The sequence below is a fragment of the Onychomys torridus genome, chromosome 8, assembly GCF_903995425.1.
Source record: "Onychomys torridus chromosome 8, mOncTor1.1, whole genome shotgun sequence".
In the NCBI taxonomy this organism is placed as follows: Eukaryota; Metazoa; Chordata; class Mammalia; order Rodentia; family Cricetidae; genus Onychomys; species Onychomys torridus.
In genome coordinates this window covers 68041311-68066958 of record NC_050450.1, presented here as the reverse complement: position 1 = coordinate 68066958, position 25648 = coordinate 68041311, and the positions used below count along the sequence as shown (strand labels likewise).

The following is a 25648-nucleotide window of genomic DNA, read 5'->3' as shown; positions in this document are numbered from 1 at the left end:
TAATTTCCTCCCTGAGGGCCTGTTTCCTCACTGACAAGTTGGGAAGTGTTTCCTTCTGTGGCTCCCCGAAGCTTGACTAGATCCAGGGGCAGGAAGGGTCATTGGTGACCCTGTCCACACAAATATTGCTGCTGACCTGGAAGTCTCTGAATGACTTTCTATGGTAGGTGTTTGGAAGGTTCTAGAACCCTTGGTGGATGGCCAAGCCTTTGGCCAGAGTTTTACGAGTCTCTTCTTTGCTTCCTTTTAAGACCATTTTTTTTAATGGTACTGAGAATGGAACTGAGGGTCTTATGGTAAGAACAGTGCCCTAGCACTGAGCCCTATCTTTGTCCCTTAAAGCAGTTTTTAAAATTTTTTTTGAGACAGGGTCTTAGTAGATTGCATAGATTGGCCTTGAACTTTTTTTTTTTTTTTTTTTTTTTTTTTTTTTTTTTTGGAGCTCAGGCAGTCTTGAACATTGGATCTTTCTGCTTTAGCTTGCAAGTAATTGGAATTATGAGCCTGGGCCACTAGGCCTCCTGGAGGCCTGGCTTGATTCTTGCCTTTATTACCTGCCACGCTGCGTGTGTGTGTGTGTGTGTCTCGGTCACTGTGACCTATTACCTTTTAGGAAGGGTATGCAACCATCCATGAAACTAAAGTCCAGCTCACATCCAATAATCTATGGGGGACAGTCATGGCCTCTGCCCACACCTGCTTCCTACCCTCTGGGCCTCTGCGGGCTTTGCCAAGTGTGTCTGTGTCTCTTCCTTGGCTAGTGTGGCTGATTCTGGTGATTTTGGTAACTTCCTAATTTGGTAACTACCTTGAACCTCAAGGTCCCTGTTGAGTAGAGGTGTCTATCAGACAAGTACGGTGCCTGCTTGGTCCACAACTGGCAAAGACATGGATGCAAGAGTCAAGTAACAGTATCCAGAGCCTTTTTAAGAAGTTCTCCTAGAGAGGGCTAAATTTGGGGACTGGAGGCGAAGCTGGGTGGTAGAGTGTTTGTCAAACATGCACAAAGCTCTGGGATTGACCCCCAACCGCACATAAAACCAGGCGTGGTGCTGGTGTATCCTCGTGCCTTTAATCCCAGTGCTGGAGAGATGGAGACAGGAGGGTCATGAGTTCTAGGTCATCCTCAAGTTCAAGACTAGCCTGGGAGACATGAGTCTCTGACTTGAAAAACAAACCACAAAAGACTTTGGGTAACCTTGAAACAAATCACTTCTCTTGTCATTTCTGAGGCTATAAAATGACCCAATTGGCTGATGGCTTTAGGTTAACTTTTGTCCCCAAAGATGGGCCTGGACCTTCAGAGTCTGACTATAAACATCTATAGAGAAGAAGTATTTCTATCTTTTTTCAAAAATACATTTGCCCCATAGTTTGTGGGAGTTGTATGAAAGGGGAAGAACAGTACCTCCAGCTGCTTACACAGACCCAGGATCAACGTATTTGAGTATCAGAGATGGACAGCCTGAAGACAAGCATGATGGCACACTTGAACCTGCAACTGGAAACGGACAGAGTTAGAAGAAAAATCCCACTGATTGACAGGAGCTCGAAAGATACAGTTATTTTAAAATAGGCAAACAAGCCCATCGGTGGCGGTGCGCACGCCTTTAATCCCAGCACTCGGGAGGCAGAGGCAGGTGGATGTCTGTGAGTTCAAGGCAGGCCTGGTCTACAAAGAGAGTTCCAAGACTGCCTGGGCTGTTACACAGAGAAATCCTGTCTGGAAAAACCAAAAATAAATAAGTAAAATAAAATAAGATGGGCAAACAGATACAAAGGACATGGACTAGCAGCACTTGGGAGAAGGCACGCCCACTGAGAGCGCAAACCAGATTAAGACCCTGAAGCAGAGAAAATGGCTACTTGTGTTTCTGTGGTGGTGACTCAGAGGGGACACATGAAAGAGCTTTGCCAGCATCTGCTAAAAGTCTCTGAATGGACAGGGACCCCTTAGAACTCATTAACACATCCACCTGATTTGGGTAGTTTGGAAATCTGTATTTCTTTGTACAATAAAAGATTTAAGACTGTGTCTCTCCAGGGGCAGGATACTGAAGGGAAGTTCACAGCAGTTGGCATGAAAGATACAGTTGCAAAATTCTGCTTTGTAGTCAAATAGTATTCTCTCACAGGAAGGAAGAGGCCTGGCAGTGTATTGTATTGCTTAAAAGCTCCTGGAGGTCAAGTTGCCCACAAACTATCACCGCATTGTGGTTCTCACACTGCAGTACTAACACTGTGGTTTGTTCTAGTCCCTGAGCATATCAGAGAGCGGCCCCCGCTGGGGACTCGGTGAGGGAGAAGCGAGCCTGCAGCTCTAGTCCTGCTATCATGGAGGATTTTGACTGAATGGGACCGGGGACAGGGATGTAGTTCTTGCCCTGGGCTTACAATGGCTAGACCATGGTGCAGATGGCGGTCATGAAGAGGTTGTGGGTTCTTGAGGTCCCTTGCTTGGCCATAAAGAGGTTGTGAGATGTTTGAGATCCCTTGCTTGGCCCTAGCTCTGAGGTAGGAACTAAGAATCTCAGGTCACAAGGCATTTGGAAAAGACCCCTTCTTTTCCTTCCTTGGCAGGGTCTCATGTAGCCCAGGCTGGCCTCAAACTTCCTCTGTAGTTAAGGATGACCCTGAACTTGGGATATTCCTGCCTTTGCCTCCCCGGGGCTGTGATTACAGGCCTGCATCATCATGCTGGTTTTATGGGGTGCTAGAGATCAAATCCAGGGCTTTTGTGCATGCAAGAACTCTGCCAAGAGTCCTGTTCTTGGCCCTGGGAAGCATTTATCAGCTTTAGAATTTAGCAATGGAAGTAACGGAAACCCAGGGACTGTAAGGGATTCATGGAGGTCATGCCATAAATTCAGCAAAGCTGTCTCCTTTCTGCTCCTGCCCTGGCCTGCTAAGCCTCCAGCACCCTGGGCCAGTCTGGACACCGTTAACTTACAGGGTAATTGCAAGAATTCTGTTCCTAGTTGAGGCTCTGCCTTGCTTTAGCTAGCCTCTGAGCTCACAGACTTTGGTCGGGGATCCACGTTTGACCCCTGCCTCTGGCCCTTCACCTTTGGAGAGGTGCATGCTTCCCCAGTATCTGTATGTTGGCCTTTTCTGTACCTTATTCCTCTGCTATTGACTTTCATTTGTCTCATCCCTCACCCCTGTGGGGCCAGAATTCTGTTTCAGCTAGTGCAGAAGAGCTTAGTCCAGTCTAGGAGTGCTTTCTCACCAGGAATCCAGAGTGAGGGGCGGGAGGGCAGGCTACACCCCAGACCATAGGACTGTCCTCCATCCTATCCCTCGTTTCTAGGTGGGCGGGCTCTGGCCTTGTCAGAAACAAACCCTCTTTGTATTTAGTAACAATTTCATGAAGACATTGACGCCTTCCAAAGCCAAGTGCTTCTTTCACTTACTAGGACCTTACTGTAAATATCTAATATCCTCAGTTCACCCCATGGTCAGCTAAGCAACAAGACCTAGGGAATGAAATATGCTTTTAGCTGGGGAGGAATGGGAGGGAGGGGCAGAGGGAGGAGCCACATTAACAGAAGTGTGGGATAGAAATGAAGAAGCGGAGTTCTATTCACGCAACTGGAGTAATATGTTACAATTGAGAATTTCAGGTTCAGGCATAGTAACCCATGTCTTTAATTCCAGCACTCGGGGGAGGCAGAGGTGGGCGGAGAGTTCAAGGCCAGCCTGGTCTACACAGGGAGTGCCAGGCTAGTTAGAGCTACATCGCTAGACAGTTAGACCCTGTCTCCAGAACAAAACCCAAACCAAAACAGACAACAATGAAAATTAGCTACCCTTTAGCAAAGTTTCAAAGAGAGAGGCTAGCAGATCGTGGTGGCTCACCTCGGCAATCCTGGCACTATACAGGAGACCCTATCCTAAAACAACAACAAACAAAATGAGACCAGAAATCTGAAGCAGTGGGCGTCCTGTCACGTGATATCAGGCTGTTTACCTTACTGATGACTTGGGAGGGCCACAACTATCTGGAACCAGATATAGAAGAAGGTCAAGGTGCCCGGGGGGGGGGGGGGGGGGGGGGGGGCAGTGATGCAGTTGGGTGGGCAGAGAACAAAGAGGCGACACGCAAGGGACGCTCAAGAATGAAGGCACGCCTCTCACCTCACGATCCTGACCGCAGCTGAAGGCGCGGGTAGAGGAGGGGCTGGAAGACTCACGAACAAAAAAGAGGGGAGAGCGAAATTTAAGCGGAACCACCGGAGAACCAACAGAGCGCTGCCCCGAAGCGCAGGCACGGACGGGGTTCGAACCCGCGATCTTCGGTTTACGAGACCGACGCCTTACCACTTGGCCACCGCGCCTGACAGCCGAGCTAGCGGTAGAGGCTCTCAGTGGAGGGGAGGTGGTACGGGCGGGGAGGCGGCCAGGCCCCGCCCCCTCGCTCGGGCCCCGCCCCTGCGCAAAGCCCGCCCACTGAGCGGCGGAGACTGACGCTCTCCCGGCCTCCTTCCGCCCGGCGTCTGGTTTGCCTGCGGTTGGGGTGGCGGCCGGTGGAGCGCTCGGAGGACGCGGCAAGAAAGCCTCGGGTACCGCGGAGCCTTCCGCTTCCCCCTCCGCACGGGCCTCGCGCTGGGTCCGCGTCCCTGAGCCGGGAAAGGCCGCAGAGCTGGGCGTGGAGCCCGGCCTGGGAACGTCTGCGCGTCCCCGAGAGCTGGGGGACCAGCCGGCCGACCGCGGGGACAGGGCGCGGCGCGGAGGCCCGGGTGATTAACGGAGGCCAAGCAGGGGAGACCACCGAGATGGGGTGGGGGGAAGGACACCAGAGGGAGACCCGGATTGGGGGACAAACGGGACTTTAGTTAGTTCAAGTCTATGAAAGGAACGGGTGAGGTTTTGCAGGGTGAGTGCTTATACCACTGGCTGCTTTTTATTGGGTTTCTACTTTGTAGACGTTTACTTCGTCATTTATTGCTGGAGACAGAGGCTCGCGGAGCTCGGCTGACTTCACTCTGTAACCCAGGATTGCAGGGAACTAAGGATCCTTTTTCCTCCATCTCCCACGGGTTGGGATTTCAGGCGTGGGCCGCTAGGCCCGTTTTACCGGGTGCTGGGAATCGAACCCTGGGTTCCGTGTGTGCTAAACTAGTACTGACGACTGAGCTACACCCCTCGTTCCTAGATCTATTATTTAAACATTTAATTTAAATTTAAATATTTAGTTTAAAACATTTTAAAGGAAATTAGGAGCCTGGATCCTGTGGCCACTGTATCTGTTCCAAGAGGGAGGAGAGGGCGGCCAGGCAGGGGCACAGAAGCCCTTCTCTTGGTGCAGGGCTGCGATGCCCACAGGGCAGTCAAAGGCCTCATTTACCAGCCTCCTTAAGTGCACACCTGCAGTAGCACACCCGAGCCTGTCGAAGGAAACGCCCTCCACCCACCCAAGAGGGTTCCTGCTATTGTGAACGCTGCTATAACCAGTACGTTCACCCTTATTTATGAGTAGAACTTTTTTAAAAGTGTAAAACTGGGGGGATTTGTAAAACCTAAGGATATTTTTATGGATGTGTAGGTGTTAAAAACACAGGATTTATCATAACTATGTTAAGTTTACATATAGTGTTAACTGGACATTTGTACCTTGTACAATACGCACTACAGATTTTTTTACGTTTGTTTGGGACTGAACCCTGGTTCAGGTACTCTGCCGGTGACATTTATCCCCAGCTCCCATCTCTCTCTCTCTCTCTCTCTCTCTCTCTCTCTCTTTCTATTTTTATTTTATGAGTGTTTTGCTTGCATGTAATCATGTGCACCAAGTATGTGCCTTGCACCAGTAGAGGTCAGAAAAGGGTGTGGGATTCGCTGGAACTAGTTATGGATGGTTGTGAGCCACCATGTGGTAAGTGCTAGGAAAAGAACCCGGGTCCTCTCCATGAGCAGTAAGTGCTCTTAACCACTGAATCATCTCTCCAGGTCTTGGTGAGTTGTCTAAGCTGGCACTCTCTAGCCTCAGGGCTTTGAACTCCCTCTGAAGCCCAGCAGTCCATGAACTTGTGATCCAGACTACCCTGCAGGGCAGGGTGGGCGGGTTCATTCTGCACAACAGTAACCCTGCCCATTAGACACCCTTCGCCTTCTGAGATCCCTGACAGCCATAATTCTTTCTGCTTCTAAGAGGTTGGCAACTTTAGACATGTCACCTAAGAAGAATGATGTAGTATCTGGTGGGGACTGGCTTACTTCAGGCATCTCCTCAACTTTCTTATTGTAACTCCCAAAAGGGTGTCATGGCTTTGTAAGGCTGGCCCTTGTTCTCTAGGAGGCATATGCCACATTCCCCTTACCTTTCATTGCCTGGTAGACATTTTTTTTTTTCTTTTTCCGGACAGAGTTTCTCTATGTAACAGCCCCGGCTGTCTTGGAACTAGCTTTGTAGACCAGGCTGGCCTTGAACTTACAGAAACTTATCTGCTTCTGTCTCTCCAGTGCTGGGATTAAAGGTGTGCACCACTGCTACCACCCGGTTGTCAATAAACCAAAACAGTGTTTGAGTGGGAAGAGTGTGCAAGATGATTTGAGATACTGCGTCAGATCTTTTGGCTACACACTCAGAAGTGACACTATGGGTTATGTAATCCTTTTATTTATTTTTGTTTGTTTGTTTGTTTGGAGCCAGGGTTGCTCTGTGTAGCCTTGGTTGGCCTGGAACTCCGGATTTGTAGACCAGAGTGGCCTTGAACTCTCTGAGGTCTGCCTTCCTCTGCCTCTCAAATGCTGGGACTAAAGGCGTGTTCCACCATGCTGGGCTTATTTTTAAAGGAATCTCCACAGTTTCCATAAGGGCACCACCATTTGACATTCCCACCACCATACCCAGGTTCTGATTTCTTCACCTCCTTGCCAGCCAGTGCTTGCCACTCCATCATCTTGTTGTTTTGGATAGTGGCCATCTTCACAGATGTGCTGAGGTTGATGTGGCATGCTTCCCGGGCTTGCTGGCCATTTGTGTGTCTTTGAAGAAATGCCTGTTCAGGTCCTTTTTGAATTGGGCTGTTTATTCTTTATGTTTGTTTGTTTCTGAGTTATAGTTTAAAACATCTCTTCTGGATATTAGCCCCCTTTTAATCTGTGCTGAGCTAATTTTTGTATCTGAAGAAAGGGGAGGATCCAGCCCAGGTAGCCTTCTAGGAATTCAGCAGTGAGAGTGAGGTGAGCCAGACACAGCCAGCGGAGGGCCTGGCAGCTAAACTCAGGCTTGGAAAATCTGAACCATTCTCACTGTGAACCACAGGGGTAATAGTAGTGCACTGATGGGGAGGTCACATACAGCCCATGTTCCTTTCCGTTCTAGGTTCAAGGTTGGTGGTTACCGAATGGAGTAGAAAAAAAAAGTAGTGGTGCTGAGTATATACGGTAAGGGTACTGACCAGGTGTTAGCCATTAGCCCTGGCCCTGCAGGAATTAAACACAGAACCAATAGCCCGTGCACGGTATATGACTGTAATCCTACCCTCCGGAGGTTGAGGCAAGAGGATCAGAAATCCAAGACCAGCACAGGCTATTTGAGACTCTCAAAAAATGGACACAGACAAGAGATGGCTCAGTGAGGAGAGGCATCTGATGCCAGGCCTGACGACCTGAGTTCATAGTGGGAAGAGAGGGCCACCTCCTGCAAGCTGTTCTCTAAAAGCTGCTTCATTTTACACTGCTAAGGTTAGTCCCCAGGAGTGGGAAAGGCCAACTTGACCTTTGGTACTATAGCAACCTGACACTTTTCCCATTGATCAAATTTCCCAGGTACCACAAAGCTCCAAATAATTCTGCTAATATTGGGGCAGGGGCAGGGTGCAACTTGCAACCTTTTGCAGAGTTGGTAGCCACACTTCCAGACTTCTCAGATTGCTTTTCACACTGTGGTTAGCATAGTTTATTCTCTCCCTGACTTTTCTACTTAGTGGTATGGTATTCATTCTCTCCACTGCCTTTTTAAGAAAGGGAGTGGGGAGGAAGGAAGGGAGAAAGGAAAAATGAAGGGAGAAAGGGTCTCACGAAGCCCAGACTGGCCTCGAACTTCCAATTCTCCTGCTTGCTTCAGCATCCCCAATGCCAGGATCACAGGTGTGTACCACCATTCCTGCGGTATGTACTTCTCAACATACTTAAAGGGGGAAAGAAGGGCTCTCAAGGAGACTCAGAATCAAGAGATTCAATGGACCTCCTCAGGAGACCCAGAGAAGGCAGGATTCTCTGGAGTATCACCACAGCTGCTACAGGCTCTGGGAGTCTTTCCCTGAATGTGACCTGCAGTGGCAGACAGGACTTCTGAACAGTATGAGCTCAGCTTGCTTGACATCAGGGACCAGTTCTGCTCAGGTGGGTTCCTTTAGGGAAAGATGCAGCTTCTGAGGAGGAGTCTGGGAAAAGCCTGCCAAGCATGTGCCTATGTCTGCCTGCACCATCCACACATAAGAAACACATGTACACATCCTATACAAACACACCAAGGAATGAACCTCCAATACTTTAAAATTTGTGTTATTTATTGGGGGAGGGTTGAGACAAGGACTCTCTTTGTAGCTTTGCTTGGCTTCAAACTCACTTTGTAGACTGCTGGCCTTGAACTCACAGAGAGTTGGCCTGCCTCCACCTCCCAGTGCTGGGGTTAAAGTCATGTACCACCATGCCTGGCTTTAAAAAAAGAAAGAAACACAAGAGTCATGTTTGTAGTGTCAATAGTTCCCAAGTCAAAATCTGCGACACCAAAGTCAACTCATAGACCTGGAACTCGGAACAAGAACCAGGGCTGAGCAGGGTGGAAGGACTGAGGGGAAATCCCTGCACCCCACTGCCAGTCTCCTGGGAGCTGCCAGGCAGCACAGGCCAAATGCTGGCCAGATTTGGTCAACTGCTGACCCTGTTCACACATCCGGACAGCCAGGCCAGGCTGCAGTGGGCCCACCATCCTTCCCAGACCTGTTCTTCCTGCCTGAGCCCTAGGTACAGTGTGCCAGCCCCTCCTGCCACACCCTCTGTACAGCCCAACTTCAGGGCTCCTCACGTGCTCTGCTTCTTAAAGCCTCTCCAGGACAGCAGTCCCCCCCATCCCACTCTGTGATGACTCTCCTTATCAGCAGAGCCGGAATTCTGGGTGACTGTGGCAAGCTGGGTCCCTGGAATGGCTTGGTGTCATCTGGTAGTGAGCCAATCTTCCAAAAGCACTTCAACACTACCTGGCACCTCTCTCTGTACCCAGTTTCTGTGAGCACTGTGCTGTAGATAAAGCAAACCATGGACTGAAAAAATATCACAGGGCTGGAGAGATGGCTCCATGGTTAAGAACACTGGCACTTTCTTCCAGAGGACCTGGGTTTGATTCTTAGCACCCACATGGTGGCTCACAACCATCTTTATCTCTAGTTCCAGAGAACCCAACACCCACTTCTTCCCTCTGCAGGCTTCTAGCATGCATGTGGTACATATATATATATATATATACACATAGGCAAATCACCCATACACATAAATCTTTAAAAATTTCAGTATGGGCCAGGTGGTAGTGGCACACGCCTTTAATCCCAGCACTGGGAGGCAGAGCCAGGCGGATCTCTGAGTTCGAGGCCAGCCTGGTCTCCAAAGTGAGTTCCAGGAAAGGCACAAAGCTACACAGAGAAACCCTGTCTCTAAAAAACCAAAAGAAAAAAAAATTCAGTATGGGTATGTGTGTGCAACAGCACATGTGTACAGGTTAGAACAACTGTTCAGTCAGTCCTCTCCTTCCAGGGTGACGTGGGTTCCAGGGACAGAACTCAGTCGTCAGGCTTGTGTGGCAAGTGCTTTACCCAATGAGCCTTCTTGTTGACCAGAAAATATTTACAAAAAAAAAAAAAAAAAAAAATCTGGGTGGGAGGGGTGAAGAGATGGCTCAGGGGTTAAGAGCACTTACTGCTCTTACAGAGGGCCTGAGTTCAGTTCCCAGCACCCACAAGCATTTGTTCCAGGGGATTTGCCACCCTTTCCTGGACTCAGGAAGGCATATGTATAATGATATTTTTTAAGGTTGTATTTTTAATTACATGTATGTGTGTGTGGATATGTGCATGAAAGAGACAATCTCCTGTGAGCTATCTGATATGGATGCTGGGAATTGAACCCAGTACTCTAAGAGCAGCCAGTGCTCTTAACTGCTGAACCATCTCTCTAGCCTAATAGCAAATTTTACACACACACACACACACACACACACACACACACACACACACACACACACACGCACGTATGTAGCCTTTATCTGAGACCAGGTACGCCCTATAATCCCAGCACTTAAAAGGATCTCTACAGGTTGAGAGCAAGCTGATTGACATATCAAGCTCCAGGCCAGCCAGGGCTATGCAGCAAGACCCTATCTCAACAAAACAAAATCCCTACATCTGTACAGAACATATATAGACTCTTCCTTGTCATCATCCCCTAACCATAACACCATTAATACAGTATTTACCTTGTATCATTAAAAGTGATCTGGGGCTGGAGATGGTTCAGCAGTTAAGAGAACTTGCTCTTCTTGCAGAGGACCCAGGGTTGGTTCTCAGCACTAAGTTGGTGCATCCAGCTGAAGTGTTGGGTATCTGCTGGGGGCCCTGGATCCCAGGAGAGGGTGGTATGAACTCCACTGGAGCCTTACAATGTAGGTACAGGGACTGGGTCAAAGCAGGTTGATGCTCCCCCTGCTCCCCTCCCCCATGGTCTGGAAAGGGCTAAGCAGCAAGCTGGATGAGAGGGAAAGGGGTCCCTTATCCCCAAATCTAGTTTGTATTTCTTATTGTCTGCATGGAAAACAAAAACAAAAACCACAACTGACAGACAAGATTGTGCCAGAGAAGTCCCTTCTCTGAGAGATGATCTCGAGATGGTCTCCTAGCTTGCCTGTGTGGTCTGTGGACATTACCAGCATGCTCCACTCCTTACAACCGAGCAATGTGCTCCAGAAACCACTGCACTGCTTCATTTGCAAACAATTCTGAAGATGAGAAACCAGTAAACCAATCTGTATATTTTCTTTAAACAACTTTTTGTTTGAAGTTGCATGGGGTGGCACACACCTTAAATCCCAGCACTACCAAGCCAGAGGCCAGCCTGATCTACCTATGAGCTCCAAAACGGAAACTCTGTTAGTTTGAGCATCTTACTATGTAGACCATGCTGCCTGTGAACTCACAGAGATCCATCCACCTGCCTCTGTCTCCCAATGGCTAAGACTAAAGATATGCCACCATGCCCAGCCTACACTGAATCTACTTTGTAAATCACACTTTGAGCACCGTGACTTCAAAAGCCACAAGATCCCTTACACGGCTACCGTTAAGGCCCAGAGGCCCATCCCTCCCCTTTTCTCCCAATGTCCAGGCCGTCTCAGCATGTGAAGACCTCAGCTGCCATCTCTATTTAATAAACCCAGCTTGTCACATGGACTTATCCTGACATTACTTTCTGTCCGGCAGTGAAGATGCTGGGTTCACCTGAGGAGAGGTCCAGAGGCAGCAAACTCCTCATGCTCCAGGGCCAGGATCAGGCTGCCAGACCAGCCACACCGAAGGAGCTGGAGAGCCACGGGTGGGTCCATCTCCATCTTCTGAGCTCTCTCCCACATCTTCTGGCAGTATAGCAGACGTGATGACTCCTTCAGTGGGGGCAACTTTCAGGGACAATGTACCTGTGAACTGAACATGGCCTTATTTGGGTCTATGCAGATGTAATATAATCCTGATAGGTTTACTGGATTATCTGAGCTCAAGTTTATTCAAGTAAACATTTTGGGGTTATCCTGCATCCTTTTTTTTTTTTTTTTTTTTTTTTTAAGCTGAGGATTCAACCCAGGGCCTTGTACTTGCTAAGCAAGTGCTCTACCGCTGAGCTAAATCCCTAACCCTGTTTATCTTTGTCAGTCTGGAATCTCCAGGCAGTAAGACAAGACTACACCGAGGATAATGCAGAACTTTCAAGTCTGTACTTGACAGTGTCTCTAAGGGCCCAGGAGGCAGGTCCTCCTGTCCAGTGCAGGGCTGTCTGTCCACCCCAGAGCACCTGCCTGCATAGGGCCTGCATGGGGGATGGGGGACAAATGGGCCAAGATACCTGGCCTGGGTGACCAGTGATGCCCTTTCATCCTGGAATTTCAAAATACATATAGAAAAAAGGTAGGACCCTTGGGTCCTGGAGCACACAACCCTAAACTGCCATGTGAGCCATGACACAGCAGAATTCATCTTAGGCAAGCGAAAGGAGTAAGTGGGGCACCAAGCCTGGTCACAGCGGCTGACATGTGAGGAGCATGACCCAGGGACCCTGAGCCCTGGAAGGCCAGTGCTGCAAGAAGACAGTTTTCTTTTCTTTTTTGGAGCTGAGGACTGAAACCAGGGCCTTGTGCTTGCTAGGCAAGTGCTCTACCCCTGAGCTAAATCCCCAACCCCTACACTAGTCTTTTTTTTTGGGGGGGGGGGCAGTTCGAGACAGGGTTTCTCTGTGTAGCTTTGCACCTTTTCCTGGAACTCACTCTGTAGCCCAGGCTGGCCTCGAACTCACAGAGATCCACCTGCCTCTGCCTCCCGAGTGCTGGGATTAAAGGCGTGTGCCTGGCGAAGAGAGTTTTCAATCACAGTCCTGAGGCTGGAATGGGGGAACACTGGAGCTTCTGGGAACCCTATCTGTAGGCAAAGCAGGCCTGGACTGACTGGAGCCAGACCCTGCTTTACCTTCACCCTTCCTCTAGGGGGCAGCACTAGCCACTTCAGTTATTGCATACCTAAAGAGATTGTTTTTCCTAAGGGAAATGTCACCCCTAAGACAGACAAAGCCTGCCTTTCTCCCTCCACCTCCTTCATCCCCTTTCCCATTCCCTATTCCCCCACAGAAGTTCACACAAGTCAGGAACAAAAAAGCCAACTGTTTATTTACACTGTGGTCTGTACATTACAGGTCTTGGAAGGTGTCCACACTGAAAGCCTGTTTTAGGATAGAACAGACTGGAGGCAAACAGTTCAGGGCCTAGGACTCACCCCTTCCCCCTCCCTGGGTCCTAAAGTGGACATTCCTTTCCAGTCCCAAAGCTAGGGCCATTTGCAATTACTGGCTTCTGGCCCAGATGTAATCCCTGGAGAATCGAACCTGTCACCTGTGGCTTCTTTCACCTGGTCCCCAGAAGGCCCAGTCCCAGAGCATGAAAAGCTGAAGCTGGGAGCCAGCAGGCTGTGTGTCCTCAGCACACGCTGTCCCGTCCAGGTCCTGACATCAGTCTGGTGATTAATGGCACTCTGGTCTGAGCACCAGCAGACAAGGAAGGGCTGGACAGGTGATAATAGCAGGCAGGGACAGTAGCAAATGACTTCCTTCTGCACACATGGGGGGAGACACCAGACACAGTGGCCCTAACCCCAAATGTATTGCAAAGCACTGGAAACCACATGGCTGGGGCTTCCTCCAGAAGAGCCATGCATGGAGCCTCGGAGACCTGCAACCTCCCTGCTGGGGCCAGTGCCTCAGGTTAAAGGTGATCTGTCTTCAATAAATACCCACATTCACACAGAAGAGGTTTGTGGGAGAAGCTGGTCTACACAAAGCTACCCTTGTCTGGAGTGCAGGGCTCCTAAACTAGCTGCAGGTACACAGTGACTAAGTGATTCCTATGCTTAAGACTGTAACAAAAGATCCTGTATAAAAGTTACCAAGTCCACAGAGGTTGGGGGACCTATGGGGAAGCAGAGCCTGATTGGGGGAGGGGGAGGGGAGTAAAGGGTCTGCCAGCTGGCCTCAGGGGAGGCACAAGGTTGCACGCACAAGTACACACAGGACTGGGGAAGACGAGTAAGGGGGTGTACAAAAGGGGGCAGTGGGTAACAGAGAATCCTGTGTGGTGGCCACAAGGGAAAAAAGGCACAAGGACCCCAAACCATGCAGACAAAACCCAGCCTGTGCAGAACAGGGAAGCACAGTCCCAACAGGAGGCAGAGCCAGCAGGACTTAGGCCTGTAGGAGAGGTGGTCTGGGATGCTGCCCCCAGCTGGTAGCCCTAGGGTAGACATCCTCCAGTACAGTTACAACGGGAAGAGGAACCCACAAGGAAGGTCCATCAAAGACACCCAGCTCCTATTGGATAGGGTGACAAAGACTGTTACCTTGCTATGCTTTCAGAGGCAAAGCCTTCTAGAAGTGCCTATTTTCTTAGCTGAGCAGCTAAAAGATGGCAGAGCCATAGAGCTGTCCTGCCCTGAAGGTAAGGCAAGCAGGCTGTGATGCCAACTCCACTTTCCCGACACACCCATCACACGCACATTCAAGACGGAGGTCGGGACAGGGAGGTCCTGGGAAGGTCTGACCACTCTAACCTGAGGCCCCTTGATGAGAACATGTGAGTGATACCAAGCTGAGGAGCAACCAGGAGGCAAGTCCTTGGGCCCCAGTAGGGGTAGGATGAAAGATTGGGGAGAAGGGGCAGTGTTGAAGCCCTGAAGAGCTTCACCTGGACTCAGACAGTCACTGGGCATCATCAGTCACATCTAGAGACAGGTGTGCATGTGCCAGTGCCTCACAGCAAAGTAATTCCTCCTGCTTCCCCGGGCCTTGTAGAACCTTCACATTCCCTTGGACCCAAATGTGTGACAACACCCCCTGGACCATCAGATCCAGTATGGATCACAACTCAGACCAGCCATAGGACCATTTCCTAGAGTCTCCATGGTGTGAACTGGGTGCTGATTTGACACTGACCGGGAAGCCACTGGGACACCCTGACTGCAGTCAGACAAAACCCACGCAGGCAAGCGACCACAGCACCTGAAGCTGCCCTCAAGGCCCAGCTCTCAACTGTCTGCCCCACTTTGCAAAGAGCCGGTACCCAGGATAGGCCGGCACTTGTTTTCTGGGACTCCAGGGGTCAGTCCCAGGCAGGGACACAGACTTCCAGGCTAGTGAGGGCAGCAGGACTCTCTCCTGGGGCAAGGACCACCCAGGGGCAAAAGCCAACCATCTTCTGTCACCTCAGTCAAAGGCAAGCTTCTCCAGCCCTGCTTGAGCTCGGGGACATTTCACCTGGTGTCTCTACTTGAGCCAACGACCTTCTAAGGTCAGGAGCCTCCATCCTGAGCTGTGCATGACCAGTGCCAGGGAAGACAAATGTGGACGAATGTGCTGGGCCAGCCCCACCGCCAGTGAACAGGACCTCAGAGTCGGGCCGGTCCTCAACCTCTTCATGCTGCCAGGGACTAAACCTCACACTAAGCACTCCACCACTGTGCTACACTGCCACGCCTGCCATCGTTATGTGTTTCCAGGACCTCCTCGGAGACACCAGCATACAGACAAATCGGCAAACCCAGTCTCAAGTCCTGGTGTCCTGCTTGGTTCTTGAGCTTTGTGTTTTTAGTGTGTCAGAAATAAATTTATTTATTTATTTATGGAACTGAGGATCAAACCCAGGGCCTTGCACTTGCTAGGCAAGCGCTCTACCACTGAGCTAAATCCTCAACCCCAGAAATAAAATTTTAAAGAGCAATTTCCTCTGTAGAATCTCAAGGAAAGCTACTGGTTCAAAATCAAATCTAGCCAGTCAAAATCAGACACAGGAAGACATTAGCATCACCTAAAAAGTGCATCCCCTGCATGGCCCCCAACCTGCTGGGATCTTGGCAAGTTACTGCTGACCCTTCCGCAAGGGAGCTGTCCAGTTTGGCAAAACCAACACCCCTTCACAGGACACTTAGCTAAATTAGTATCACCTGGGGGCATTTACTCTTAAAACATTCCAAGGCCCAGGCCACACCTGTACCAGCTGTTAGAACATGTAAGGATCAGAACATAAAAAGCTCCCGAAGCATCAAGTATGTCATGGAACATCCTGATTCTAAAAGGTAAAAAGCACTTGTTTATCTGAAATTCAGACCCAACTGAACACCAAACCTAGACCCATGAAGTCACGAGGGAGCTCACAGATGGAGAAGCGAACCTTTGAGGCGGCCCAAACACAGGGAAGTTCTGCAACCTCCATGAGTGAGGTGGTGCTGGGAGCCCTGGGCTTGTAAGCCCAGAAGAACATTTTAAAAACGAAAGGGGGGTGGTGACTCATGTCTGTAATCCCAACACTCGAGGCTAAGGCAGGAGGATTACCTTGAATTCCAGGGCAGTCAGAGAGCCACAGTGTAAGACCCTGTCTCAAAAAAGAAAACAAAAACCTACTGCCACCACTACAAGAAACACCAAACGTGACCTTAGGCCAAGCTGGCCAAGTTTTCCAAGTGTATTCTGGCTGAGGAAAGTAAGATGACTGGATGAGCCTGAGGTGTGTTGTATGGAGCCAGCCCCACCCTAGGAAGTTACTCTCCCAGAGGCCTACAGCAAGGGTCCAGGTCTGCAGGGACTTCCAGACTTGCCATTCCCTCCAGGAGTCCATTCTTCAGCCCAGCAACATTGGCCAAAAGTCTTCCGCTCCTCAGGTTATGCTGCGACTCTGGCCTCTGCGGCCTTCTCTAGAAACTTACACTCCGTGAAACTGGAGCCCACACAAGTTCAAGTACAGAACACTCACCCCTGAGGCAGCCCCACAGACCAGGACCGAGACTCAGCTGACCTCTGCCACTGTCCTTCCAGCATGACACCTAGACCAACCTCAAGTTTATTTCCCCTTCATATCCTCAGGAGACTCCCTACCCAGCCTTTCTCTGTGCTCTATCTTCCCAGACCCTAGGGAATGCCCACAGAGACCTGCGCCTCAAGATCAAGTCTTCCTGATGTGGCTCATCCAGGCAGCCCAGGACAAGGCAAACCACCCACCATCTATGCAGCACAGACAACTCTGTGCATGTGATCAAAACAGATCTGAAAAGCCAAGGAAAGCAGAAGGGAGCAGATTGCAATGAAACTGGCCACAGCCCCGTCTCTGCCGAGCAGGGGACATGCCCCAGTCCCCTCCCCTCTTTACCCTCAACTGCGCCCCTCCTTTTCTGTTCACTAGCCTCCCCAACATGCCCAAACCTTCCTTCTTACACAAGATGTGCTTAAGAAAGCAAGCGGAAGGGGAAGACTTAAGACCATCCATGTTTATCTGGGCTGGAGATAAGGAAGCCAATCACGAACCATATAAAACTCGGATGAACTGCAACAGTCCAGGAACAGCCCAGATGACTACAACAAAAGATTACATTCTTAGAAAATCCAGGGGAGGAAAAGGGGACTCCCACCACATAGTCACAGAACGGAAGACCAAGGTGCCTCCACAATGTTCCCCCTGGACCTCCCACCAGGATGTCTGCTCTCTAGCAGAGGGACCAGATCCAGGTGTGTCTGAAAGCTCTAAGAAGGGATGTGGCTACCTCCTCATGGGAGCGCAGAATCGGTCTTAGAAATACCTCCCTAGGCTTGCCCTCACCAAGGCACATCTGTCTTAAGATGCAGCCACGGGAACACATCTCTTGCAGGCAAGCACTCCTTTCGGCCCCCAGTGTTAACACCTGTCTTGGGCACTCCACCCTTCTTCTTGGCCTTTCTTCCACCCCCAAGTGAATGCTGTGTGTATCTCCTGTCTTCCAAACAAACTCAAGGCAAACCAGAAAGGGGAGGTAGGAAACCAAGGCTGAAAAGGGCACAGGAAACTCAAAGGACTCAACCCAGAGGTGTGGACAATGCACGGAGCTGCTCTGTAAACCCGAGTCCACTGGACTCCGTCTACTTGTACCCCAAAGGCTACCCACAGGGGTCCCTGTCCCTTCCGACACCCCCTCTTCCTCTTTGAGCTTAAAAAACCTGGGTTTGAAAGGACACCAATTTTGGAGAACGTAACAGTTTTGTTCCTACTCTGAGGTGGGTGGGGGGATCATCTCCTGAGAGCTTCTAACCCTTATCCACAGAGGTAGAATCATTTCATCAGTATCCTAAATGAAGGCTTCCAGTCCTTGCTGTCAACTCCTGAGAGTGTTCCTCCCACATCCAGTTCCCCTCAGCCCCTCACAAAGGGGCTGCAAAGTGCACACACAGATTATCATGGGTTGTCACCCACAGCCATGGCCCCAAGCTCACTCCTTGCCTGTGTGTGCCATCTCCTGCACATACCCCAGCACACACATACAAGGTGGCTGGAAGTACTACAGAGAGCGTGTGGGGTCCCGCCTGCCATCTTCATCCTCAAGCAGACCTGTCGCTAGGTCCAAGGTCCAATGGCCGCTCTGCAGCCAACCCTGGCTCAGTGTTTGATCTCTAGGATAGAGGGGTTGTGGTCCAGTATAGCCAGGATAATCTTGTCCATGTATTGTCTCAGCCGGAAGTTGATCTCCTCCTGCTCCTTCAGGGCTTCCATTAGCTGAAGGGAATGAGAAAGGTGGGTCAGAAGGTTGGGCCCAGGCGAGGCTTCCAGCGGGCCAGTGACAGAGGGACCCCAGCTCAGCCTAAAGGTCATCTCACTGACCTGGGGAGGGGCTAAAAGCACGGGGAAATTTCCACAAAGACTGGGAATACTGGCCAGATGTACTTATAATCAGGGCTAGTATGTATAGTCCCTGGGCCCAGAAGATGCCCGGGGCTGCCAGCCTTTCCTCTGTCTGGAACAGTGTTCTCCTCACTCCAGCCCTGCCTCATTCAGCGGCTCTCACTGTGACTGACATTCAAGTGCAGCTCTAACTCTTCGGAGTTACCTGCTCCCCTAGATCTACTTGAGGCCAGAGGTCGGCCCTTAGCTCTGAGTCTGAGGTGGAGGCAAGATTCAGGTCCACGGCGGCTCAGTTTCACATTAAAATGCAGCTGAGTGTTTTTGTATCTGAGGTAGAAGAGATGGCCCATAGTGCTGTGGAGCTGGGCTCCTTTCCCACTGCTAGCCACATGGTTATTTCTAGGTGTGACAGGGAAGTGTTTATGAAGCTGTGAGTGAAGAGACCAAGTACACATGTGTGCAAAGGTCGATGTTTAAGACACTCTGGCCACCGTCCGGGTTAAGTCCCAGGAGGATCTCTGATTTGAGCTCCACGCTGAGCCAGGGCTCCCAAGGAAAGAGGGCTCAGCTCTGCTCCGTGCTGCCCCCTGCTCAGCTCTGCCATTATTGTGATGGCAGTAAGTGGAGGAGTTGAGGGCCAGGCCTTAGCCTGCCTTAGAGAGCCTATGTAGCCTGGGGTTCACGGTGGTGGGGGCTGGGGCAGGACCACAGAATGGGGACCAGTCACCAAAGTGAGAATGAGTCCGAGGGGATGAAGGGACAAGGCTACCTCATCTCGAGATGCTGTGTCGATTTCTGCAGCCAGAGACTGGGCTTTGGTCTGGGTGGCAAAGAGGTTCTTCGCCTCGTAGAGGCTGAGGCTCAGGATCTGCCCATTCAAGTCGTCGTTCTGATCCCGGAGCTTGTGATTCTCCTATGGCAACGGATCAAAAGGTACCTGAGCTAAGGGAAGCTCTGAGCCCACTGGACCCACCTCTCCCTATCTGTGTCCTCAGACTACCAGCATCCTCCCTCCCTCCCTCAGGGCATCACCGCTAGACAAGGAGGCCTCCTCGGGACCACGGAGGTCAGAGAACTGAGGCCTGGCCCAGAGGTGTGGCATGCCACAGTCCTCAGTTAGAAGAGGGAATTGCAGCCCTGTTTGGGAGAACCAGGACGTCTTTCCCCTCTCGGGTCCTGTGGGGAGCAACTGCCCATCAAGCAGTGCAGCCTGCCGTCCTGGACCAGGCTCAGGCAAGTGCTATTGTGGATTCTCTGTGCAGGAAGGAGGGCTGGTTTTCCTTGCTCCTCCTACTGCCAGGTTCTGGACCCTGCTTAGTGGGAGCTGTTTCAAGACACGCTTGCCCCTGAAGCTGGTGGGGAAGGCAGCGGACACAGGTCCCTCTCAATTCTTGCTTATAGCTCACCCCAGGGACCTGGGAGCCCCTCCTGGGTGGATGATGGGTCAGCTGTACCGCAGGAGATGGCCACTAGAACTTCCACTGGGTAAATGAGCTCAGGTGTGACCCATGCCCAGAATCGGGCACTAGGCCTGCCTGACTTTGGGTTTCACTCCCTTCTGGAACCACTGCCCTTCCTGACGCCATACTTAACCCAGGCCGCCACGACAGAGTGATGGGGCACTGTGAGAAGCAGAGTCTCAGGACTGAGGCCCTATATGCCAGAGGCCCCGACCCAGCCAAGCCTGCATCTCACCCCATCCTCACCCAGGACAGGACAGGAACCTATGATCCCAGGAACCGTTGGCTGTAAGCAAAGCTAAGCCACAGGCCTGAGTATGGGACGGGATGGCGGGCCTGGCAATCAGGTTACTGATTAGAGCATTCAGGAGAGGAGGCCGGGGGTGTGCTGCCGCGCACGGCTCCCTCCCATCACCTCTTTCTGTGTCAGTAACAATAACTTTTTTCTAACAGGTAACTTTCCTACTGCTTCGGTCTTTTCCTCTCAGAAAACACAAGTCTTAGAACTGGATCACTGGGCCCTTTCTCTTCTTGTCTCCTCCCAGTTCAAATGCCCACATCTCTTAATGGCCAGCATCCTCCTGGATCTGCAGTTGGGCTCGGCACACTCAAGCCTGAGCACAACCTTCTTTGTGGCTCTGTCTGCCCACAGCAACCACTCTGCTTCCAGCACAGCGCCGCTTTCCTTGGGCGTACGGGGAATCCTTGCCCTTCTTAGACTGGGTCACTTTGTGTTCCTCCCTACAGCTTCTAAACAGAGGCCCACATGGCTGACCCAGCCGCCTCTTCAAAGCCACTGGACAGTAGCTCTAGGGCCTACCTGCTTCAGACGCTTGACCTCATGCTCAAGTTCCACCTCTCGGGCTCTGGCGTTGAACTCGCCAAGGCCAGATGCGCTGCGGCCCCTACCTGGCCGCTCACAGTCCAGCTTGTACATCTGCAGGTGTTCCAGCTCCCTCCGCAGGTCCTCGATGAGCTGTGAGAGAAGAAGCCTGTTGGCAGCAGCAGTGTCACTGAGGGAAGCCCTGGGGGTCCTGGCCCTGTGACTCACCTCCTGTGTCGCCTCCCGCTCCTTCTGGAACTCCAGGCGATTCTGCCGCAGCTTGTCCATCATGCGCTTATAAAGGTCCATCTCATCCTTGAGTCGCAGACTGGTGTCCTCCAGACGGTCAGACATGCGCTGCCGTTCCTAAAGTCAGGCAGACCCCGTCAGGGCAAGCATGCCCAGAGGGTCCTCAAGCTCTGGAGGACCTTGGTGTGGCAAATGGACAGGCAGAGCAGCCACCTTGGGGAGTGCCCTCCCAGAACATTCTAGAAACATGGCAGGAAACGCCCCGGGCTCCAGGTGTCCTTCAGGAGTGTCAGGCAGAACCCGAGAATAAGCTGTTAGCCGAAACATCCTCTTCAAGAAAACAACTCCACAATGTAAGGCATTTACAATATATAATACAGATTATATTTTCACTGTACAAAACTTGAAATTTTGTAAATTCAGAGATAAAGTCATGGTTAACTTTTCCTCCCTTTTTAATTAGTTAAAAAACTTACTTTTATCTTTAAGACAAAACTCTCATGTACCCCAGGTTAGCCTCAAAGTTCATGATGTAGCAAAGGATGACCCTGAACTCCTGATGCTCTTGCCCCCACTGCCTGAGTGCTAAGATGGCAGGTGTGTGTCACCATGCCCTGACACTTCTGTTTTCTCTGTAGGGAAATACTTCAGCATCCTGGAGACGATGATTGCAAGGCCCTCTGACCGTCACCTCCTCTCTACGGACTCGACGCCTTGCTGGGACCTGCTGCTCACCTCATCCAGTTTCTCTGTCTGTGACTTAAGTCGAGTCACTGTGGTCCTCAGATCCGTATTTTCTTCTTCTAACTGTTGCACCCTGGGAAAGAAAAAGGGTAGATCTGAGGATCTGGAGTGGAAATGACCTTACAGAGAAGGCAGCCAGTCTCTGCTTCTGGAAGAGAGAAACTACCAACTGATTAAGACAATTCAGTTCCAGCATTCCTAATCCAAAGAGTTCCAAAATCCAAAACTTTTTGAGCAATGACATGATGTCACAAGCCAAAATCCCTATTATCAGGGAACTGTTTCATTTGCAAAATTATTAGCCAAGAATGATGGTTCATGCCTTTAATCCTAGCACTCTACAAATTGAGATCCAGGACAGGCACCAAACTACAGAGAAACCCTGTCTCAAAACAAAACAACAACAACAAAAAAATTCATGTATACATATCTTGGAGATAGGACCCTATCTAAACATGAAATTTCCTTTCCTTCTTTCTTTTTCTTTCTTTCTTTTTTATTTATTTTTTTCGAGACATGGTTTCTCTGTGTAGCCCTGGCTGTTCTGGGACTTGCTCTGTAGACCAGGCTGGCCTCAGACTCAACAGAGTTCCACCTGCCTCTGCATCCCCAGTGCTGGGATTAAAGGTGTGTGCTGCTGCCACCCCCCCCCTTTTCTAAAATAGCTTATAGGACTGGGGAGATGGCTCAGTAGGTAGTGCTTGCCACAGAATTTCGAATCCTCAGAACTCATAAAACCAGACAGAGCAGTGTGCTTCTGTAATCACAGGGTTCTACTGCAGAGATAGGAGAACCCCCAAAGTCAGAGGTCTAGCTGGCCTGGCCTGGCAAAACCAGTAAAAGATCCTGTCTGAAACAAGGTAACGGAGACCTCCAGGTTTGCTGTGTGGCACGTGCACACCCCCCACCACAGGACCATGCACACACACTGTATACACAAACATGATTTAAAAAGTAACTTATAGCCCGGCAACAGTGATGCACGCCTTTAATTCCAGCACTCGGGAAGCAGAGCAGGTGGCTCTGTGTGAGTTCAAGGCCAGCCTGGTCTACAGAGCTAGTCCAGGACAGGCTCCAAAGCTACAGAGAAACCCTGTCTCAAAAAACCAAAAAAGTAACTTATAGCAGGTCAGACGGCTACAACTGTGCAGAATCAGGTCTGATTCTCCAGTACTTCCACCCCAGATACTGTCCCATTCTGGAGAGGTTTTCCTTGACCTTTTGGAGGCCTCCAGACAAGGGCCAGAGAGGGGTCTAGACCTCCGTGGTAAGTGGCATGGAGCTGGCGAGCAACTAAGGAGGGGTCTGTGCCAATGGCCGGAAGTACCATCCATGCCTCCATACGAGCAGGCAGCCCTGGAGCTGGGAGACTGCTGCTCTTTCCATGCTCCTTCCTCCGCTGCCTTCCCGGTCCCAGCCGCCTCTCTTCAGCCTGCACTCACTAAAGGGCACTAAAGTGAGATGCCCTTAGGATACCAGCTCCAGAGCCCAAATAGCAGTCTCCAGAGCTGTGGTCCTCAACCTGTGGGTCGAGACACCATTCGTTGGAGGTTTGTTTATCGGCTATCCCGCCTACCAGATATTTATATTACCATTCACACATTAGCATAAAATGACAGTTATGAAGCAGCGGTGAAATCATTTAATGAGTGGGGGTCCCCACAGCATGAGGAACTGTAGTAAAGGGTCACAGCATTAGGAAGGTTGAGAACCACTGTTCTAGAGTACCAGTCCAAATTTAGCATGGGAAACTCTGTTTGGGAAGGGGTGGGGAGTCTCAGGCACAGGAGAGCTGGGAGGTCTCCTCACCAAAATGCACTGGGTTGGGCCTGCCTGAGCCAGCCCTGGTCCAGCAACCCCTCCCCCACCCAGGCCAGGCTTAGGACCTTCTGCTTAAATACCTGCAGCCCAAGGAGAACCAGGACAGGTCACGGCCTCGGCACAGTGCACACTGTGTGGGCTGTGGGGCAGGCAGGGCGGGGGCAGTAGACAGGACCCGCACAGCAGGAAATGCCAATGTGACGGGGCAGTGATGCTCTTCCTGCTCCTGGCTTGCCTGGGTTCCAGCAAGGAAGGATACAGTGGGCCACAGTACCCAGGGACCTCTAAGCCTTGGGGGCCCAGGCTCAGTTTACCCACGGTCAAATGCAGGGGAGGACCTGACAGCAGGGGGCGCTCCAGGCCTAGATATCAGCCCCTGCCTTCTGATCCACAGCTGCTGAGTCTTCCTCTGCTCAATCCCTAACAACAGGCCTGTGCAATTCTAAAGCATCTGCAGTAGAAATGCTAGAATGGGAGGCTCAGCTTTACCGAAGACACCTGGGGCCAGCACTACCCAAGGGCGGCCAGGGCAGAGGGGCACAGAGGAGCCCAGTGGGCAGTAGGCCGGTGCCTGCTTACCTGGTGTTGAGCAGCTCCAGCTCAGTGCTCTTCTCCCGTTCCAGCTTGCTGAAGACCTCGCGATGTCGCCGGGCCTCCTCCTCCAGTGCCTGCTCTGCTGTGGTCTCCTGATCCTTCACCATCTCCTCCAGCTCATGCACCCTGAGGTGGGCACAAACAGCTCCAGTCAGCAAGCTCTCACACACTACCCCTTCAAGAAGGCCTGGACCCTGCCAAAGGCCCTCACATAGCTGCTGTGAGGCGGAGGGTTTGCCGGACCTATGGGCAGTGAGCTTGGCTGACGGGTAACTTAGGGACATTGTGACATCTGACAAGAAGTATGTCAACCACACTCGAGGGAGAAGCAGATCTAGTGAAGGAGCTCCCTAAAGGAGTGAGGCCACATGGGAGATAGACGGCAGCAGACCTGGCCATGGCACAAGAATGGCTTCTAGATCTCACTCTCTCTTTTCCAACTTCCTGCCCAGCCCCCCTCTGATGACTTGGGCACATCCTGGCAAATGGCCGTAAGAAATCCAGAGGGGGGGGGGGGGGGGGGGGAGGTCAGGCCCCTCCAAAGTCATAACCCAACCCTGACCACTGGAAGCCTGTATCTGTCCAACTGTTCACAGCTGCTCCATCAGGCTGACCTGGGTCATACAAGAATGCCAAGGGGGACCAGAACCAGACCCAGGGGAGTCTACCAAGTTTGTTGCACCTGGGAAGTCAGCCAGCATGGGGTAGCATCCTTCCCAGTGTCCCTGTTGTCCATCTACACCACCACCTGACTATACGCAGTACCACCTGGGCCCTCCTGCCTTCTACTCCCTACCACAGGGCCTGTTCCCAGGAAGGGAGGTTGAGTGCTAGTCCCTCTGGTCCAGTGGTCCTCAACCTTCCTAATGCTGAGACCTTTTTTTAATGAGACCAGTCCCTCATGTTGTGGTGAACCCAACTATAAAACTAATTCGTTGCTACATTGAAACTGTAATTTAGCCGGGCAGTGGTGGCGCACGCCTTTAATCCCAGCACTTGGGAGGCAGAGGCAGGCAGATCTCTGAGAGTTTGAGGCCAGCCTGATCTACAGAGTGAGTTCCAGGTTAGCCAGGACTGTTTCACTAGGAAACCCTGTCTCAAAAAACAAACAAAAACAAAACTGTAATTTTGCTACTATTATGAATCATAATGTAAGTACCTGATGTGCAGGATATCTGATATGTGACCCCAAAGGGGTTGAGACCTACAGGTTGAGAACTACCGCTCTAAGCAGTGAGAGTCACATGTCCTGGGCTGTACACCCAGAACAGGAGCTATCGAGTCTGGAATCAAGGCCAAGTGCCTCAGAGCCAGAAAGACTGAGGCCTCTCTGCTGGCGGGGGCGACAACTTCCCCTTCCCCAGAGCCCCGCGTCCTGACCTGTGCACCAGCTGCATGTTCTCCTGCTTCAGCTTGCTCTTTAGATCCCCACTGGTCAGGCTATCATTCTCCAGCTCCGTTACCTTTTTTTCCAGGAAGCTCACCTGCAGCATGTGGGGTAAGAGAGATTAGTGA

General features: G+C 51.1%; 1 protein-coding gene and 1 non-coding gene across 6 annotated transcripts in view; both read right to left on the bottom strand.

Annotated features, from left to right (window-relative positions):
- Window positions 1–4265: 4265 nt before the first annotated feature.
- Trnat-cgu lies at window positions 4266–4337 on the bottom strand. Its single transcript has one exon. It is a non-coding gene; the product is annotated as a tRNA-Thr (tRNA).
- An 11130-nt stretch (window positions 4338–15467) lies between these two features.
- The window catches only part of Rab11fip4 (RAB11 family interacting protein 4), a 104105-nt gene continuing 93924 nt past the window's right edge, over window positions 15468–25648 (bottom strand). For all 5 annotated transcript variants that reach the window (XM_036194625.1, XM_036194630.1, XM_036194626.1 and 2 more), the window contains 7 exons: window positions 25514–25617; window positions 24119–24259; window positions 21710–21791; window positions 20954–21091; window positions 20723–20878; window positions 19212–19355; window positions 15468–18316 (listed from right to left, as the gene is read on the bottom strand). In XM_036194625.1, the coding sequence (XP_036050518.1) occupies window positions 18200–18316; window positions 19212–19355; window positions 20723–20878; window positions 20954–21091; window positions 21710–21791; window positions 24119–24259; window positions 25514–25617 (882 nt within the window). In that variant the 3' untranslated portion in view covers window positions 15468–18199. The remainder of the gene's footprint in view (window positions 18317–19211; window positions 19356–20722; window positions 20879–20953; window positions 21092–21709; window positions 21792–24118; window positions 24260–25513; window positions 25618–25648) is intronic.